The following is an 18,157-nucleotide window of genomic DNA, read 5'->3' on the forward strand; positions in this document are numbered from 1 at the left end:
TGAATTTAGCTCATAACTTCATGGATTGGGAGCTTGAATGTGACTTCAGATATACAATGAGAACCAAGTATGTTCCAGGAGTAAAATTAAAATTGTTGGTAATATTCAGCCTGTCTGGAGAGAGAGTTAACATTTCAAATCAGTGACCTGAATATAGTCCAGCAATTTTTGTTTTTACTTTCAGTATCTCCAACACTTTTCTCTGATTTAATTGTCCACGAAATTGGGAGTGCAAAAGGTCCAAAAGGAATGGTTATTTACTTTTCAGCTCCTTTTCAGCTTTTGTAACAAAATTAAAAGCACAGGTGATAACCACAAACTGACTGTTCAGAGTCTTTGCTGTGATCGGAGAAGTAAGAGAATGACAATGAAGTGAATCAGGAAGCAACATGATTAGACTGGCTTACCTTCTTGTACAACAGAGGAGTTTGGCTTTTCATCAAACTCAGGGATGCTTTCTCCTGCAGGGATCTCAAAAGACCGTGTGACAACATTCAGTGACTGAAGGGTGATCGACGGTTTCCTTTGTACACGGTCTGCCTCTGAAATATAGCACAATGCAGCAAGTTTTAACTGCAGAGGTACACAGCAGGTTGCTATGAAACTGTTTATGGAAGGTCATCTCTTTACCATGATTCACAATAGCTGCACAGCCCATTGCTTCAGGATAAAGAGCCAGATTTAACTCAGATCTATAGGTTGATTAATTCCTTATTTTGATGTTTATCGAAGGGTCCAATGAAAATCATGGTGAAAAGTGTCAGTCTGAGTTCTGAACAGTTGAAACTCATAAAGCTAAATTATCCTGAAATATAGCATCAAGTAGTTTCTTTTAAGATAAATAAATCTAAGAGTGTAGAGTATGAGAAATAGGACTATTGTTTTCATAAAACATAACATACTGAACAATATTTGCTAACTCTCTCACCCACCCCAATAATCTCACCATTTTGCAAGGTCTCACCATTTCTCAAATCTTTACAAGATCAGATACCACCACGTCTTTGTTTCTTTTGCTTGATAGAGTCTCCAACTCTTCTCGAAATATGATAAATCATAAAAACCTGATTCCACAGATCTGATTCCAGCATCTGTGACTCCTAACTCTCTCTACTTCTGCTGTCTGCCCTTCACAATTTCAATTTTTCCAAAAAATCTACTCAGCATGTCGTACTTTGGTGGTCTTAATGTCTCTGCCTCACTTTTGTGTCCAACATAACCTTCATTCATACAGTCCCTTACAGATTCAATGTTTCCAATACTTCTGCATTGGTTCCTGAGTTTTCCCTCCATGAACTCCAACCTATCTTGAACTAGAAGGAATGACACCTATCCAACATAACATTTTATTTGTCTATCATCCTTCTAGCCCAATCACTCAATGTTTTGATTTTGAAGTTCCAATCTACAAATCTGTCAACACTTTTTTATCCTATTTACAAATGCTTCCTCTATTATTTGACTATACAGGTGATTTCTTAAGATACATGCTCTCTTCATTCGTAATTGCACAGCCATGGCCTTGCCAATTAGTGGCGTTGTATTGTGCACAGCTACTTTGAGGTCACTGTCTGGCGTGTGACTTAAAAGCAACATTGCTATCTACCTCTATAGCTACTACAATTCTAACTGTGAATTTTGGTTTGGTTGTTCCTTTCTCTATTCTGCTATTTTCAGCACAGTCATTCACATTCTGAGAGACTGTACCCAAACTCTGTACCCCTCTAATCATTTTGAAAACCTCAGCACCTTGAGTAATGCCACCTACTCCAGTTTGGCACTGATCCTTAACTAGAAGTGCTTAGGGATTGTTTACAAAGTTAAGGGCAGGAGTCATTATGAACTGTGATGAGGATAATCACAAGGGATCTCCAGGAGGTTAAGGGTTAAGACAAACAGCAAAGGTTGATGTAGAGGAAATCAATAAGATTCACAGTTGATACAGAGGATCCCAGTGAAATTCACAGTTGTCAAAGTTGATGTAAAGATGTACTTGGAGGTTCAGGGTTGAAATGTGGTAGTTAGTGTGAGGAATATCCATGAGGTTTGAGGTTTGCGAGGAAAGGCTCTGTAAGATTACTCTGCATGGACTCTGACACTCAGAATTGAAAAAGACTGCCACTGTTACTGTTGTGAGGTTCAAGACTGAGGTTGTATTGTTAGGGCTATGCGTAGAGAACCCTGTGTGAGGTTGTGGTACAGGCTTAGCTGGGGTCATTGTATCAAATGTCCATCAAGTTCATTATCAAGTTTCAAAGGAGCTCTGTGGGTTCAGAGTTGTTGTGTTGCCTGTGTAATTACTTCATCATTATAAATGAGGCAGAAGATTAGCCATGTGGAGGTGAATGGTGGAGATGGCTCAAGGGATAAAATCCTGCTTATACTTTCTGTTTTCTTATTAGGAAAGGATTTGGCAATTACCTTCCTCGGATGTGATTTTCGTCACCTGGCTGACTTTTTTCACCCTGGTCATCCCCGATTCAGTGGAGTGCTCAGTGGTGATCGTTGTGGTTCTGGTCGTTGTCTTTGACATTGTTGAAGTCATGGTTGAAACTCTTATGTCACTGTTAAAACAACATTCCAAAATATTAGAAAACAAACACTAGCGTGGGTGGAACTTCAGGTGACATTAATGGTCCTCCTGTAGCTGGAGTCGGAGTTAATAATAACTCATCAGCATCAATATTCAATAGGAAATCAGGTATAACATGCATTAAGTGCAGATCAAGGTTTTTTCTATAACTTTTCATCAGTACCTCAGGGGTGAGCTATAGTATAGACAAGATGCAGAATAAAGTTGCCCCTCTGTCTTCCAATCAAACACTAGTACAGCACGGGTTAAGTACAATATAAATCACCTGAGCTACTCAATTTGATCCCTCAGCTATTAAGTCACCATGGTTCAGAGAGCTGCTCTATCAACTGAAGGAGATGGTGATTTAACCTGAGGGTCACCACACCTGAGAGACCTTCATAGTAACCTCAGTTAGTGTGGGAATTGAATCCATCGTAAATCAGCCTACTGAGCTAACTGACTCCAACCTGTACCTGAAGTGGAGCTACTTGCTTGCTGACAAAATGGGAAAAATTGAGTGTGGGGATTATCGTGCCCGGTTTCATCGAAGCAGGCAGTATGCAGACCTTGTCTAAATGACCAAAAGAGTGTACAGCTCAACATGGAGCATGCTTCTGACTGGCTCCAGCTCCAAGCTAGATACTGGCCTGGTTTGATGTACAGTAGTATGGCTCTTTCAGTAACGGAAGCCTCTGTAACTGTCTCCAGGACCCTTGCCTGGAAGGAAGAGCACAGCAAATGGAGAAAAAGACAAAAGAAAGGGCTACTAGTTTTCTAAAGCCATGCTGAAAGCATACATCATGGAAAAGCAAAGGAGCAAAGGCAGCATTTTCACAAAGAGGGCCAGTTAATCCTAAAGGCTAACCTGAGATGGAAATGGTCTCAGAGGTTAATTCCCAAATTCTAGTCCTGAGACAATGGCTGAACTATCAAAGAAAATTCAATTATCTCCTAAGGGTGGACTGAGTTCAGTAGATGAATCTGCACATGATAACGCCAACTCATGTAGCACACTCATATCATTTACTCACCAATAACTGGGATTTGGGGAATATTCAGAGATTCCAGCTAACTGTTATATATGTACTAATGTTGTCAACCTCATACCCATCCCTTGTGGCCTTAACACAGCTCCAGCTTTGAAACTTTGGCAGTGAATTTATCCGAGGACATTGCAACACATTCATTGACAAGGTTGCTCACAACAAGTGACAGTAACTAACCAGGGGAGAACAACCATGACTGAGACCTCTGGAGAAAGTGAGGGCTGCAGATGCTGGAGATCAGAGTTGAGAGTTGGTGCTGGAAAAGTGCTGCAGGTCAGGTAGCATCCGAGGAGCAGGAGAATCCATGTTTCAGGCATAAGACCTTCATCAGGAAGGACTGATGAAGAAAGGATTACTGATGAAGGGTTTCTGCCCAAAATATCAATTCTCCTACTCCTTGGAATGCTGCCTGACCTGCTGTGCTTTTCTAGCACCGCACTCTCGAGTTAGACCTTGGAGGTAACATTACTCTGTTACGAGGGCAACTATTACTGAAGCTGCTATATCCAACGGTGCAGGGAAAGATCAGGATGAGTCAGACATTTACCATCATGCTGCCATCTGGCACAACATCCATGCTACAGGTAGTGAGTGTTTAAGTAGGAACAGGTTGTATCCAGTCTAGGAGCAAAGGACAGTCAGTGTATCTTGAGGCTTAGGTTGTAGATAAGTTCTACTGCAGAGGACATGCATAATGAAACAGTAGGATGCATTGGCAGACCAACCAGAAACTCTTCCCATTGTCAACAAGTTTGAGGAGTCTGTCTCTAATCTGGAAAAGTGTTTTTATTACGTTTGGAATCAAGCTTTCCAATGTGGAAGTGATACTATCCCTTTACAACTACTGTGGATCCAGCCTTACTGCATCAGCTGATGGCTGATATCTCAAATTCCATTGCTCAGGTACCTATCCAATTTCCTTTATAAACCATTGATCATCACCACTTCCACCATACAATTGGCAGTGAGTTCCATGTGATTAACATTCACTGCATCAAAACGTTCTCTCTTACATGTTCCCCTGCACCTTTCGCACAGCATTAAATCTGAGTTCCCTGACATTGTACCATCAGCAAATGAAGCATTTTTTGTTCTGTGCCTATCTTATCTAAACCTGTCATAACCTTGAACACTTCCATCAGGTCACTCTTTAATCTCCTTTGCTTGAAGGAAAAGTGCCTAAGTTCCTTTAAACTAACTTTGTAGCTAAATCTCCTCATCCTCTCTCTTCCAGAACCACATTGAGTCCTGGTTGTGCTCAGTTTCAAACCTATGTATTCACATGATCAGTCCCTGGCATTTTCTGTCACCTCCAGCAGAATGTCACCTGCAAACATGTGACCCTGTCCTCCCCAGTCAATAAATCAAACGGACCATTCCTGCTGTGACACTCTTCTACACTCCTCTTCACCTTCAACATCTCAACCCTCTCATCTCCAATGACACCTTCTCATGCAATTTCAGGAGGCGTAAGAGTTGCCATTTTTCCAAGGATTCAGACACTCATTGCAAGCAAAGCAGCAATTTACTTCTGCTTATTGCAATCTCGTCTACTGTTCTTGCTGCTCACAATGCAGTCTCCACTCCCCTGGGGAGACCAAATGCAGACTGAGTGACCATTAAACAGAACAGCTCTTCTCAGTTATTAAGCAGCATTGTCTAGTTGCTTCCTATTTCAATTCCCCAGCCTGATCTCACGCTTATATTTTTCTCTTAGGCCTACAGCAAAGTTCCAGTGAAGCCCCACGCAGACTGGAGGAACATTACCTCATTTTCTGTTTCCAGCCTTCTGGAATAAACGTTGAGTTCAACAAATTTAGACCATGAACTCTATCCTCTAATTTGTTTCCCTGTCATCCCTGCCTTCCCTATTTCTATCCTCCCCACTGCTCCAGTGTTTGCTTTCAGCATAGCTGATACATATTCTGCCCTTATCACTACTACTAACATTTACTCTGGATCTTTCTTTCCTCACTATAATCTTTCCTGATTCTTTAGCCTTTTGTTCTGTGACATCCATAATTCCTAATTTTCTTCACCATCTAACCTTCTTCAATGTTACCTTCTATACCACTTGCTCCTCATGACTTTAATCTGCATTATAAAACCTGTCACTTTTCTACCTCTGGCTTCAGTTCTGAACAAGAGTCATAGACCCACTTTAAATGTGCATTTTTCCTACAGTTGCTATCGGATCTGCTGGGATTCTTCAGCATTTTCTGAGTTTATCTCAGATTTCTGGCAGATTTTGATTTTGTCACTCGACTCTTATTCTGGCCTAAACAGAGGTTAAGAAAGATTGAGCAGAAATTCCTTGTGTTGTTTTTTTCTGCGCTGAATATCTCCATTTGTAAAGCCTGAGATCCCATATGTTTTGCTAACTACTTTCTCAGTGTGCCCTGCCACCTTCAAGAATCTGCACAGATGCACCCTCTCTCCCTGCACATCTTCAGAACTGCGACATTATATCAATGTTGTCACTCCCTATCCCCTCTGCCAAAATAGGTCAACTCACAGTTTTATTAGCGAGTTTTGAGAAGATTTATAGCTCAGGTTGAGGTTCTGGATGTAGGTTTGCTCACTGAGCTGTAAGGTTCATTTTCAGACTGTTCGTCACCATACTAGGTCACATCTTCAATGAGCCTCTGGATGAAGGCTTCATTCGGAGACTCACTGAAGATGTTACCTCGTATGGTGACGAAACGTCTGAAAACGAACCTTTCAGCTCAATGAGCAACGTCATACTTTTATGTATTAAATTCCATCTGTAACTTGTCTGTGTATTGTGCTGGACTACCTATGTAAGTTGTAGTTGTTTGAACATAAGAACTTAAAAAATAGGAGCAGGAATAGACAAAACAACTCTTTGAGCCATTGCGCCATTCAATGAGAAAGTGGCTGATTTACTATTTCAACAGCATCTTCCCGCATTATCCCTCCATTCTTTATTGTTTTAATATGTAGAAATTGATTGACCTCAGACTTGAATGTACTCAACAACTGACCCTTCATAACCTGCCGCGAAAGTAATGGGAAATTCTACATAATCGCCACCCTCTGGATGAAGAACTTCCTGTTCATCTCAGTCCTAAATGGTATACTGCTTATGATGCGACTGTGTTCTAGTTCTCAATAACCGCCCAACTCCAGTCAGAGGAATCAGAGGAAATATCCTTCCTGAATCTACCCTATTGAGAACCTCTAATGTCTTGGTGTGCAGGGGACAATTTTAAAGTTTGAGGATGATACAAAAGTTGGAAGGATTGCAAACTGTGGGGAGGACAGCACTGAACTTCAAAACGACGTTGTCCAATCAGTAGAATAGGCAAATAGGTGGCAGGTGACATTCAGTCGGAAGGCACCCTTTGGTACAAAGCTCATGGTTGGGGGGGGGGGGGGGGGACCGGTATAAAACAAGGAGTGCTATACCACTATTCTAAATGTACAGGAACAGAGAGACATGATGTGGAAATGTACATTAAGTCATAAACAGTGCAGGACAAATAGAAATAACATTTTTAAAAAGCGTTCAGTATTTGAGGCTTCATTAATAGGGGTAAGAGCAGGAAAACGATGCTGAATTTACATCAGATGCTACTTAGACCTGAGCTGGAGGATTGTGTACAGTTCAGGGTACCACACTTTGGGAAAGGTTTGTATGTGTTGGAGAAGGTACAGAGGAGAATGGTTCCAGGCATCCGAAACTACAGTTATGAAGATATATTGGAGAAGATAGGGCTATTTTACTTTGAGAGGAGAAGACTGAGGAGAAATTTGATAGAAGTTTTCAAAATCATGAGGGGTCCATACAGAGTATATAGAGAGAAACTGTTTCCATTTGTAAACAGATTGAGAAACAGAAAGCATGTATTTTGTGAAAAGTGTGAAATAGTTTGTTCCACAGACAGAGTCGTTTGGGATTTCACTGCATTTCCTGGAAGTGAATCGTAGAACTGGCTTGAGCCTACTTCTGTTCCGATGTCTTCTACTCGTATGTGTGGCAGAAGCAGGTTCTATTAGGCATTCAAGAGGACATTGGATGATGATTTAATGAGAAACAATATGCAGGGGAATAGCACAAAGGCAGGTTTGGCACTAACCCGAAATATTCAGAGAGCTAGTGCAGACAGAGGGGCTTCATTCTATGCCATAATATTTCTGTGATGCTGTGAATTGTTTAGGCCTGAATGAAATTACCTCTCATTCTTCTGAACTCCAGAGAATAAAGGCCAATTCTATTTAATCTTGCCTCATAAGACAATCCCTCCATTCCACGAATTAGTTTGGTGGACCTTTGCTGCCCTCCCTTTATGGCAGAGTATATCGCTCCTTGGCACTTTGAGTATGGTGTCAGCATGGGTCTATATAATTGTAGTAAGATATATTTGCTCATAATCCTTTTGTAAGAAAGGATAGCATACAATTTGTCTTTTTCATTGGCTGCTGAATCTGCCTGTTAACTTTCAGTGACTTACCAACAAGGACACTCAAGTCCCTTTGTGTGATTTTTTTTTTGTTTATTCGCTTGTGGGACGAGGGCATCACTGGCTGACCAACATTTGTTGCCCATCCCTAGCTGCCCTTGAGGAAGTGATGGTGAGCTGTATTCTTGAACTACTGCAGTCCATCTGATGTAGGTTGATCCACTATGCCCTTAGGGAGGTAATTCCAGGGTTTTGACACGGTGACAGTGAAGGAATTATGATATATTTCCAAGTCGGGATAAGTGGCTTGGAGGCGATCTTGTAGGTGGTAGTGCACCCTTTATCTGCTGCCCTTGTCCTTCTAGATGAAAGTAGTTGGGGTTTGGAAGTTGCTGTCTAAGGATCTTTGGTGAATTTCTGCAGTGCATGTTGTAGATAATACAGACTGCTGCTACTGACTGTTAGTGGTGAAGGGAACAGATGCTTGTGGATATGACGCCAAACAAATGGCCACTTTGTTCTGGATGACGTCTGGATTTTTGAGTGTTGTTAGAGCTGCACCTATCCAGGCAAGTGGGGAGTATTCCATCACACACCTGACCTGTGCCTTGTAAATGTTGAACAGGCTTTGGCGAGTCAGAGGTGAGTTATTTACAACAGTATTCTGAGCCTCTGACCTGCTCTAGTAGCCACTTTGCTTATGTGGCCAGTCCAACTGAGTTCATGATCAATGATAATTCCCAGGATATTGATAGTGGAGGATTTAGTGATTGTAACACCTTTGAATGTCAAGGGGCGATGCCCATATTCAGCATCTCACCGTTTAAGAAATATTTTGCATTCCTGTTCTGCCTACAAAAAAGATAACTTAGTATTTCTCCATATTATATTCCATCTGCTAATTGTTGCCCACTCATTTAGCTGCTGCAAATCCACCTTGAAGTAGCTTTACATCCTCCTCACACCTCACACTGCCACTCAGTTTTCTATCATCTGGAACCTTTTGTGAAGAATTGAGGGCCAAGCCATACTTCACTATTCATAGCCTGTCAACCTGAAAATGACACATTTATTCCTACTCTCTGTTAATTTCCATTAAGTAGTTCTCAATCCTGGTCAGTATATGCTTTTCAATCTCACATGATCTAATTTTTAAAATAATTTCTAGTGTGGTATCTTCGGAAAATCTAACTGTACCACATCCACCAGTTCCTCTTCCTCTATGCTGCTAATTACATCCTCTTAAAAGCTCTGATAGGATTCCCTTTCATACGTTCATGTCAACTTTGACTATCCTTCTAATATTTTGTTACCACATCCTTTATGATAGAATCTATCATTTTCCCTTTAACTGATGCAAGAATACCAGGTCCAGTCATAGAATCATAGAATCATGCAGTATAGAAGTTACCCTTCAGTCCATCAAGTCTGAACTGACAAAGAAAATGCCTCAAAATCTCCACCAGTCCCACTTCCCAGCACTTGGCCCATAGCCTTGAATGTTATGATATTTAAAGTGCTCATCCAAGTACTTTTTTTAAGGTTATGAAGTTACCTGCCTCCGCTGTCTGCCCGATACAGTGCATTCTAGACTCCCAGATCCCTTTCTGTGAAAGAGAAATCCTTCAAATTCCCTCTGAACCCCCTGCCTTTCACCTTTAAATTATGCCCATTGTTGATAACCTTTTAACTAAGGGGAACTGTTGCTTTCTATCCAATCTGTGATTATTTGCCCCTCATAATCTTATTACATCTCAATCAGGTCACCTTTTAGCCTTCTCTTCTCTAAAGAAATCAACCCGAGTTTATTTGGCCTTTTTACATCGCTAAACGGATCCATTCCACTCCACATCCTGGTGAATCTCCTCTGCAGCCCCTCCAGTGCAATCCCATCCTTCCTACAGTGCAGTAACCAGATTGCACACAATGATCCAGCTGTGGCCTAAGCAAAGTGCTGTACAGCTCCGACATAACCTCCGTGCTCTTATAGTCTAAGGCAAGTGTCCTGTATGCTTTCTTAACAACCTTGTTAACCTGTCCTGCCGCCTTCAGAGATCTGTGACAAGAACAGCAAGATCCCTGTGTTCCTCTGAGCTACCTAGTGCCCTGTCATTGATTGAGTATTCCCTTGTCTTGTTATGTTTGTCGTGCTGTGAATCCGCACTGAGAAGTTATTGTTTTCTCTATCTCTCTCTCTATCTCTCTCTCTCTCTTTCTCCCCCCTCACTATCTTCCTCCGTCTCTCCCTTTTTCTCCCCCTCTCTCCCCTCACTATGTCTGGATATTGGCCTAACATCTGTAAATAGATTGGAGGGTGTTTATTGACTGGTACACCCTGATGATTTTGAATAGCTTGGTGAGCATCTCCTGGGGGACCTGACCTAGAGGACGCAGCCTGCTGTACAGGCCCATCTTCGCCAGCCTGAGCTGTTGGAGGCAATAGGGTGACTGGTAGTGGGAGGTAGAGGGCAGACTATCTCTGGAGGACATTAAATTTATCACTTTACAACCTTCAAGTGCCCCATTTTTAGAGGACAGTGAGAGATTTTTGTAAATCCTCTGCTGTTCCCCCCACCCACCCTTCAATGAGCAGACTACGACGTGAAATGTACAGACTACGTGATTTATTCACTTTGCGTATGGCCAATCATCACTGTTTATCTTGCCGATCAATATTCAGTCAATCCATCCTCCCTGTACCTATATTTTGTTAGCGTCCTCTTCCTTAGTAATCCCAATTTAAAGTATTCATCAAATATTCTCACTTGCCCACATTGCATCTAAGCATATGTCACTGATCACCTTGTCCCTAACAGACTCCATCTCCACTCTTACTATCCACTTAAAATTTCCATGACGGGAAATTTTAAGTTAACTGACATGCTATTCTTGTATTCCTTCCTTGCCATTCTTAGTTTCCTTTCATTTCCCCTCACAACTTAATGTATATGTACAGGAAGCTCAAAGAAAAAACACATGTAGTCCCGGTTCATGGCTTGAAAAGTTCATCTTACATGCACCAGACACTTTCATTGTGTTATCAGATTGCAAAATTACCTTGAAAGCCATGAAACCCTGGCTTTGCTTCCCCTGCTTTTTCCTCTTCTTGGAAGTTACCCAGCATGAACCTGAAAGATCCCTTCCTTAAATAAGCCCCAGCAATGGGAACGTATCATTTACAAGATGCACTGTGTCAGGTCATCAAGGTTTCTTCAACAGCATCATCCAAACGATAAAACTGAATATCACATTACTGAAAAGTCAACAAGCAACTGAAGCAAAATCAATTCAATTTGCTGTCATTCTGCTTTTGTCAGACAAATCCCCAGCATCTTAGTGTGTCTCAGCTTACACATGGGAAGTAGACTCTTGGTTGAGATTACTAATAGAACTGTCATCTCAGAAGAAATTAAAACCTTCAGTCGCAAGAGGAAAGACTGTGTTAATGTAGTCAAAAGCAGAAAACAGTCTTCTTGCAACACCTAGCAGATGTCTGCCTCCAGTTTGAGATATTCCTTGCCTTTCAATGGATGACCTTCAAGACTTATCCTGAAATGCAGTCTGCTTCTTAGGATGATTTTAGTAGTGACTGATCTGAGATTAAGAAGTGGATGCTTCAATTCTCAAGACACAAAAGAAATATAAACTATCCAGCAAGGGGAATTGACAGCAATCTAAGAGCTCTCTAGGTTTGCCAAAACAACAGATGGACAGACAAATAAGGTGAGAAATTAGATGTGACCATGGATCACTCAGCAAAACAAGCTTGCCTTAACTATTTAAAGTAGGTTCTAATTCCAGTTAAACCCTGGCGCACTATTACAGAGGGTAGGAAATAGATATTAAAACACACTGTAATATCTCCACTCTAGACTGTGGGATGTTTCCAACATCTTTGTCATAAGAGCACAGCAGAGAGCAGCAAGTAAGAGATGAAGAAGGGAGAAAATGCAGAAACAAGCCTACATATTTTAATCAACCCGTTCAGCAATGTTGTGTCACACCTCTGAAGTGGGTAGGATTTTAACTTGCTCAGAGGCAGCAGAGTGAGGCAAATAAACTGATGAGGAGCAGTTTCTGCTGATGGTGTTGGTTCATGCGGGCGACTGTGGGTTTGGAAAATGGGAGTTCTATGCTTTGATTCACAATCAAAAAAAAATGTGATATTCGGATAGTAAATGATCTCCAATGGTTCAGATTAAAAACTGGAGGAGGAGACAGGGCCAGAATATGTGTAGCAGGATATTCCCCTAGAGCTTCTTTCGCATATGGTGGAGGGAATTGGTGAAGCAGATATGAAGTGCATCACATTTAACGGTACATTGTAGGTGCTCTATCCCTTTTTCTTCAGCTAACTGGCATTATTAATCACATTGCCTGGCCTTTTCAAAGCTTTGCCCTTGGATCTAGAAGCAAACTTGGCAAAGGATGTGGAGATATGTAACAGGGATATGTTGTGGAGTAGAATAAAATTATAAGATGATTAACGCAATCAAGAATAGCTGTGTTCAAGTCTAATTTGGATGTAAAAGAGAAACCGGGTTGGACACAATATTCCTGCCATTTGCTGGCAAAGCATAATCTGGCTTCAATAAAAGGATTGACATTATTTGATGTGTTCTCATCCATCGAAGGTTTCTATGGCTTAATGCTGGGCTCATAGTGGCGTAACAGATTAACAAGATTGAGTTGTAGATTTTGACTCAAGAAATGAAGATGAGTTAAGGAAAGTGACGGATTCTAGAGTGTTATTTATGTGGGTTGAGTAGTAAATTGAATTTGTCACCAACTTTCAAAAGAGAATTGGATAAATACTTGAAGGAGAACAATTTGTAGAATTGTGGGGAAGAGCTGGGCAGTGAAAGTTTCAAAGAACTGCTGTTTATGTTGCAACATCTGCATCATCTCTGATTTATTAATCGCTGAATCATAGAATCGTGTTCTCCCATGAGATTTCATGTAGGTGAGATGACCACATGGGAACAAAGTCAGGGAATGTATCTTGAAAAGGCAAACATGCCAACTGTATGGATAGTCTCAGATGTGACTCAATTAGATTAGATTCCCTACAGTATCGAAACAGGCCCTTCGGCCCAACAAGTCCACACCAACCCTCCGAAGAGTAACCCACCCAGACCCATTCTCCTACCCTATATTTACCCTTGACTAATGTGGCTAACACTATGGGCAATTTAACACGGCCAACTCACCTGACCAGCACATCTTTGGATTGTGGGAGAAAACCGGAGCACCCAGAGGAAACCCACGCAGACACAGGGAGAATGTGCAAGTTCCACACAGACAGTCACCCGAGGTGGGAATCAAACCTGGGGTACCTGGTATTATGAGGCAACACTGAGCCACAATGCCGCCTCCTTATGCTTAGGTATATGGGTTAGTTTTGTTAATTTGGATTAATCTAGCAATATATCCAGTTGTGGGACACAATGTGTTTACTTCTGGAAGATAGATCAGTATTCCTCTATGTGTCTTATAGTTTTTAGCTTCCTGTCTTCTAAGCATTAGAATTAAAATGGTGTGTGAAAGCTTAGATTCATCAAGTCCCAGAATTACCCTGTCATGCATCTACACCTATAACTTCTAACAATCAGAACCTACAATTGCACCGGCACCTTTACATACCGAGTGCAACTGCAAACCTGATAGATACCTGATAGATCCACTGTCTCATTGCCAGCTAGTCAGCCGTGTCAACTACATCCCTGGAACAGATTGCACAAACTTCCCTGATAAGTTTCCTTTTCTCTTACTGGAATCATCCAGGATGATGATAATCTCATACCAAATTATAATTCTCATATCTTAGTTCTCTCATATCACAAACACCTTCTGATTTAAAACTTGCAGATTTCCACATCTTAGTGCACCTTAACTTTCATATTTTTTCCTTTCCAGAACATAAGAAGTTGGCTGGCTGTGCTTTCTGCATTAGGTCTTCAGCAACAGTATGAAAAATGCATTAACCCTTTTAAAAGCTGAAACCTGACCTCATGCATTTCCAAGTTCACCACAGTTCGAAGAGTAACACTCTGTAAAATCTCAAAGCACCTTGAACGATCTGCAAATGTATAGAAATTCTTTAACATACCAGCACCCCTTTGTATAACCCCAAAGACCAGGTTCACCCAAATTTCTCATTTCCCACCAGTAGAACAGATATGGTTTTCAAGCACACTGCACTGCTCCTTGGAGGTGTTGATCCTGCAGATGTTTTGGACACTCTTTAATGTAACTCACAAGCTAGATTATCCTGACCTGTTTAATGCATTCCACAGACTGGACATTTGTAAACTTCTTCAGTGAATGCAACACACCACATTCTATTGCAATCTCTGCCTGGCTCCTGACTGTGCCAGAGACCACATAGTCATGGCATCATTTTAAACAAATCATTCTTTCTGCATTGTGACATACACTCATTCACACAAAAGCAATCTTTCCACATGACACTGAATATTGACAAGTTGAAACCTGACTCAGGCTCACACTTAAAGTCTAAAAGATGGTTATTACACTCTTTAAATGATTTTTCTTTAACTCTTAAACATTCTTCTTGTTATGTTAAATATAATTTGTAATACCTTCCAGGATTTCTTTCTTCCCACTTCATATATTTTTCTAAGATCTGAATAAGTTTTTAAATCTACCACTTATGTTGAAGATATTGTCGTCATATGTGAGGTAATTAACATTGGAAAACTTGACAGCCAATGTTCATTATTCCAAAATACAGAGATTTATAATATTCATAAACAAATTACAATTTTGTTTCACTTTTAAATTTTAGCTGTCAGGTGAGAAGTTCTATTGTTAGTAGATTAGAGAACACATTCCTGTAATGTAGTATACTTCATTCTAGAGACAGAGCTATTTTCTGTGGGATATTTTCATTTCAACAACACTTCATGTTATTTCATGTTTTCCATTTTTATTTTAAATCTTAGATAACATACAAAAATAGGGGAAGAGATCTTACCTGTTGCTGTAATGCCCAGTTCCGAACTGAGGTCAGAGCAGTTGCAGACTGTGTTGCTGCTCTGAAGAGATCTGATAGGCATACAAGCTCAGGAAAGGCTGATTTGGCAGATGAGCTAAAATTCTATAAATGTTCAATTCTCCTGAGAGATATTCATTTACTTCAAAGGTGCCTTGTTCAGCAGTTTGCAATTTGCAGCGAAATGGGAGGTTCAGCACTGATGGGTCATTTATGCATTCAGAACCATTCTCTCTGCTCTGAAACTGCCTGTATGATTCTTTGCCTCAATTCACATTCTCATTACTGCTGAAAATTTCCATTGCATTTCTTTGCTTTCAGTTTTTTCCCATTATCCCTTGGTCTTCAAATTCATGTGATGCATTGACTCACTGAAAATGTTTCTGTGTCTAGGTCAGATGGAGACTATATTAAGCTAGATTCCAAGTTAAACACTGCCCAGGGCAAGCGGATATAGATAGGTCTGGGGAGGTGGGTAAAAAAATTATTGGCAGGTGGATTATAACAGAAAAACTGTGAACTTGTACTTTGGTAGGAAGGTTAGAAAAGCACCATATTACTTAAGTAGTGACAGACTGCAGAACTGAAGGAGGGAGCAGATTTGTGTAGCATATCCTGTGAAACAAAGCACATAAGATGTAGAAGCAGAAATATGCCCTTCAGTCCATTGGGTCTGTTCTGCCATTCAATGAGATCAAGGCTGATTTGATATCCCTCAATTCCTTTTCCCCATAATGTGTCATTCCTTTACTGATTAAAAATCAGTGTACGTCTGCTTTGAATATACTTAATAACCCAACAACAATAGGCCTTTGTGTTAAAGAATTCCACAGCTTCACTATCCTCTGAGAGAGGACATTCCTCCTCATTTCTATCTTAATTGTGTAACTGTTTGTTCTGAGGATGTGCCTTTAGGTCCTTGACTCACCCACAAGAGGAAACGTCATTTCTGTATGAACCCTGTGGAGTTCCCGAAGTATTTTGCATATTTCAATAATATTGCCTCTTATCTTTCTAAATTCCAATGGACACAGGCCTAACCCACTCAACCTCTCTTTATAAGACCGTCTCCCCTTGCCTGGTTTCAGTCTAGTGAACCTTCTCTGGACTGCTTCCAACGCCAACCTACCTTTCCTAAATGTCCCAAAATTATTCATAGTATTCCAGTTGTGATTGGACTAGTGCCTTATATAGTTTTAGCAAACTTCCCTGCTTTCATATTCCAATTCTTTTGAAATAGATGTTGATATTCAATTTGCCTATTACTGGCTGAATTTGGATGCTAGGTTTTTGTTATATGTGGATGAGGACTCCCAAATTCCTGTGTTATGTAGCTTTCTACAGCCTTTCTCCATTTAAATAATATTCAGCTCCCCCATTCTTCTTGCCAAATGCAAAACTATACATTTCTACACATTATATTCCATTTGCCAAACTTTTGTACACTCACTCAACCTGTCGATATCCTTCTGCAGCTTCTTTGTGTCATCCTCACTACATACCTTCTCATTTAGCTTTGTGTGACCTGCAATATTGGCTATAGTACATCCACTATTCTCACCCAAGTCATTAAGATATATTATAAATAATTGCAGTCTCAGCACTGATCCCTATGGCACAGTTACAGGTTGCCCCCTTTATCCCAACTCTCCGTCTTCTGTTAGTTTGGAGAAAGTGAGGACTGCAGATGTTGGAGAGTCAGAATCGAAAAGTGTGGTGCTGGAAAAGCACAGCAGGTCAGGCAGCATCTGAGGAGCAGGAGAGTCAATGTTTTGGGCAGTGTTCTTTAATTTGCCTGATATAATTCCTGATGAAGGGCTTATGCCCAAATGTTGACTCTCTTGCTCCTCAGGTGCTGCCTGACCTGCTGTGAATTTCCAACACCACACTTTTCGACATCTTCTGGCAGTTAGCCAATCCTCCATCCATGTTAATATACTATGTCCAACACCTTGAGCTCTTATCTTATTAAATAACCTAATATGTGGTACCTAAATTAAAGCTTTGAAAATCCAAATATATGACATCCATTGATTCCCCTTTTTCTATCCTGCTTATTATTTCCTCAATTTACACAAACTTATCAGTCATAATTTCTCATTCATTAAGTTATGTTGACTTTGCTCAAAGTCAGTGTGAAGGCACAGTAAACGATTAGGAAAGTAACTAGAATGTTGTCAGATATTGCAAGGGAAATATAAATGTCCTGCTGCAATTGTATAGAATATCAGTGAGGCCATAATTGGAGTACTGTGCACAGTTTTGGTCTTGTTATTAAAGAAATTATAGAAATGTGTTGGAACATGGGACTAGTAGAGCTTAGAAATTAAAACAAAAAGGTTGCTGGGATTATACAAAGGGCTTCCCAACAGTCAGAGGGAGATACCCAAACAGATATTAGATAAATTATAAAATGGTATAAGAGGAGGGGGATTGAAGATGGTGGCCACTTGAGTAGATCTGCCTTGCTGAGCTCTGACCCCGGACCAGCAGTAGTGATACTTTTACCCCCCCCCCCCACCACCAGAATCTTACCTTTTTTTGGAGAAAATTGATGTTAAACGGTTGTGAAACCATTTAAATCTGTTTGCGGTGGAACCTTGAGTGTCCAAACAAGACGGGCGGGGAGTATTTTGTTTGGATGATTGATCATTCAGCTAGCTGGAAAAGGTGGTCATCTATGAGTGCCGGCTGTTCAAGCATTTATTAGATTAGATGAGATTCCCTACAGTGTGGAAACAGGCCCTTTGGCCCAACCAGCCCACCCAGAACCATCTCCCTCATGACCCTACCACTATGGGCAATTTAGCATGGCCAATTCACTTGACCTGCACATCTTTGAATTGTGGGAGGAAACCAGAGCACCCAGACATGGGGAAATGTGCAAACACCACACAGACAGTTGCCCAAAGCTGGAATCGAACCTGGGACCCTGGTGCTGTGAGGCTCAGTGCTAACCACTGAGCCACCGTGCTACCCAAGCAGTGCATTATCCGGCAATGCACTCCATAATGCCAGTTAGCCAAGAGCTATCGGTTACAAACATCTCTTGGTTATCTGGCAATGCAGGCCCTAATGCCATTTAAGTGATAACTGA

The 18,157-nt window shown here is 40.9% G+C and overlaps 1 protein-coding gene across 3 annotated transcripts in view; it reads right to left on the minus strand.

The window, feature by feature from the left end:
- Positions 1 to 15,129, minus strand: part of LOC140493516 (immunoglobulin superfamily member 22-like) — an 88,980-nt gene extending 73,851 nt beyond the window's left edge. The window contains exons 1-3 of one of the 3 annotated variants that reach the window (XM_072592029.1): positions 15,043 to 15,129; positions 2,422 to 2,564; positions 408 to 542 (exon numbers count right to left, since the gene is read on the minus strand). In XM_072592029.1, the coding sequence (XP_072448130.1) occupies positions 408 to 542; positions 2,422 to 2,545 (259 nt within the window). In that variant the 5' untranslated portion in view covers positions 2,546 to 2,564; positions 15,043 to 15,129. Of the gene's footprint in view, positions 1 to 407; positions 543 to 2,421; positions 2,565 to 3,141; positions 3,164 to 3,222; positions 3,265 to 15,042 lie in introns of those variants that run through there. The other 2 variants (XM_072592030.1, XM_072592031.1) reach the window with 2 other exon arrangements.
- Positions 15,130 to 18,157: the final 3,028 nt, after the last annotated feature.

Source organism: Chiloscyllium punctatum, chromosome 22 (assembly GCF_047496795.1).
Source record: "Chiloscyllium punctatum isolate Juve2018m chromosome 22, sChiPun1.3, whole genome shotgun sequence".
Lineage (NCBI taxonomy): Eukaryota > Metazoa > Chordata > Chondrichthyes > Orectolobiformes > Hemiscylliidae > Chiloscyllium > Chiloscyllium punctatum.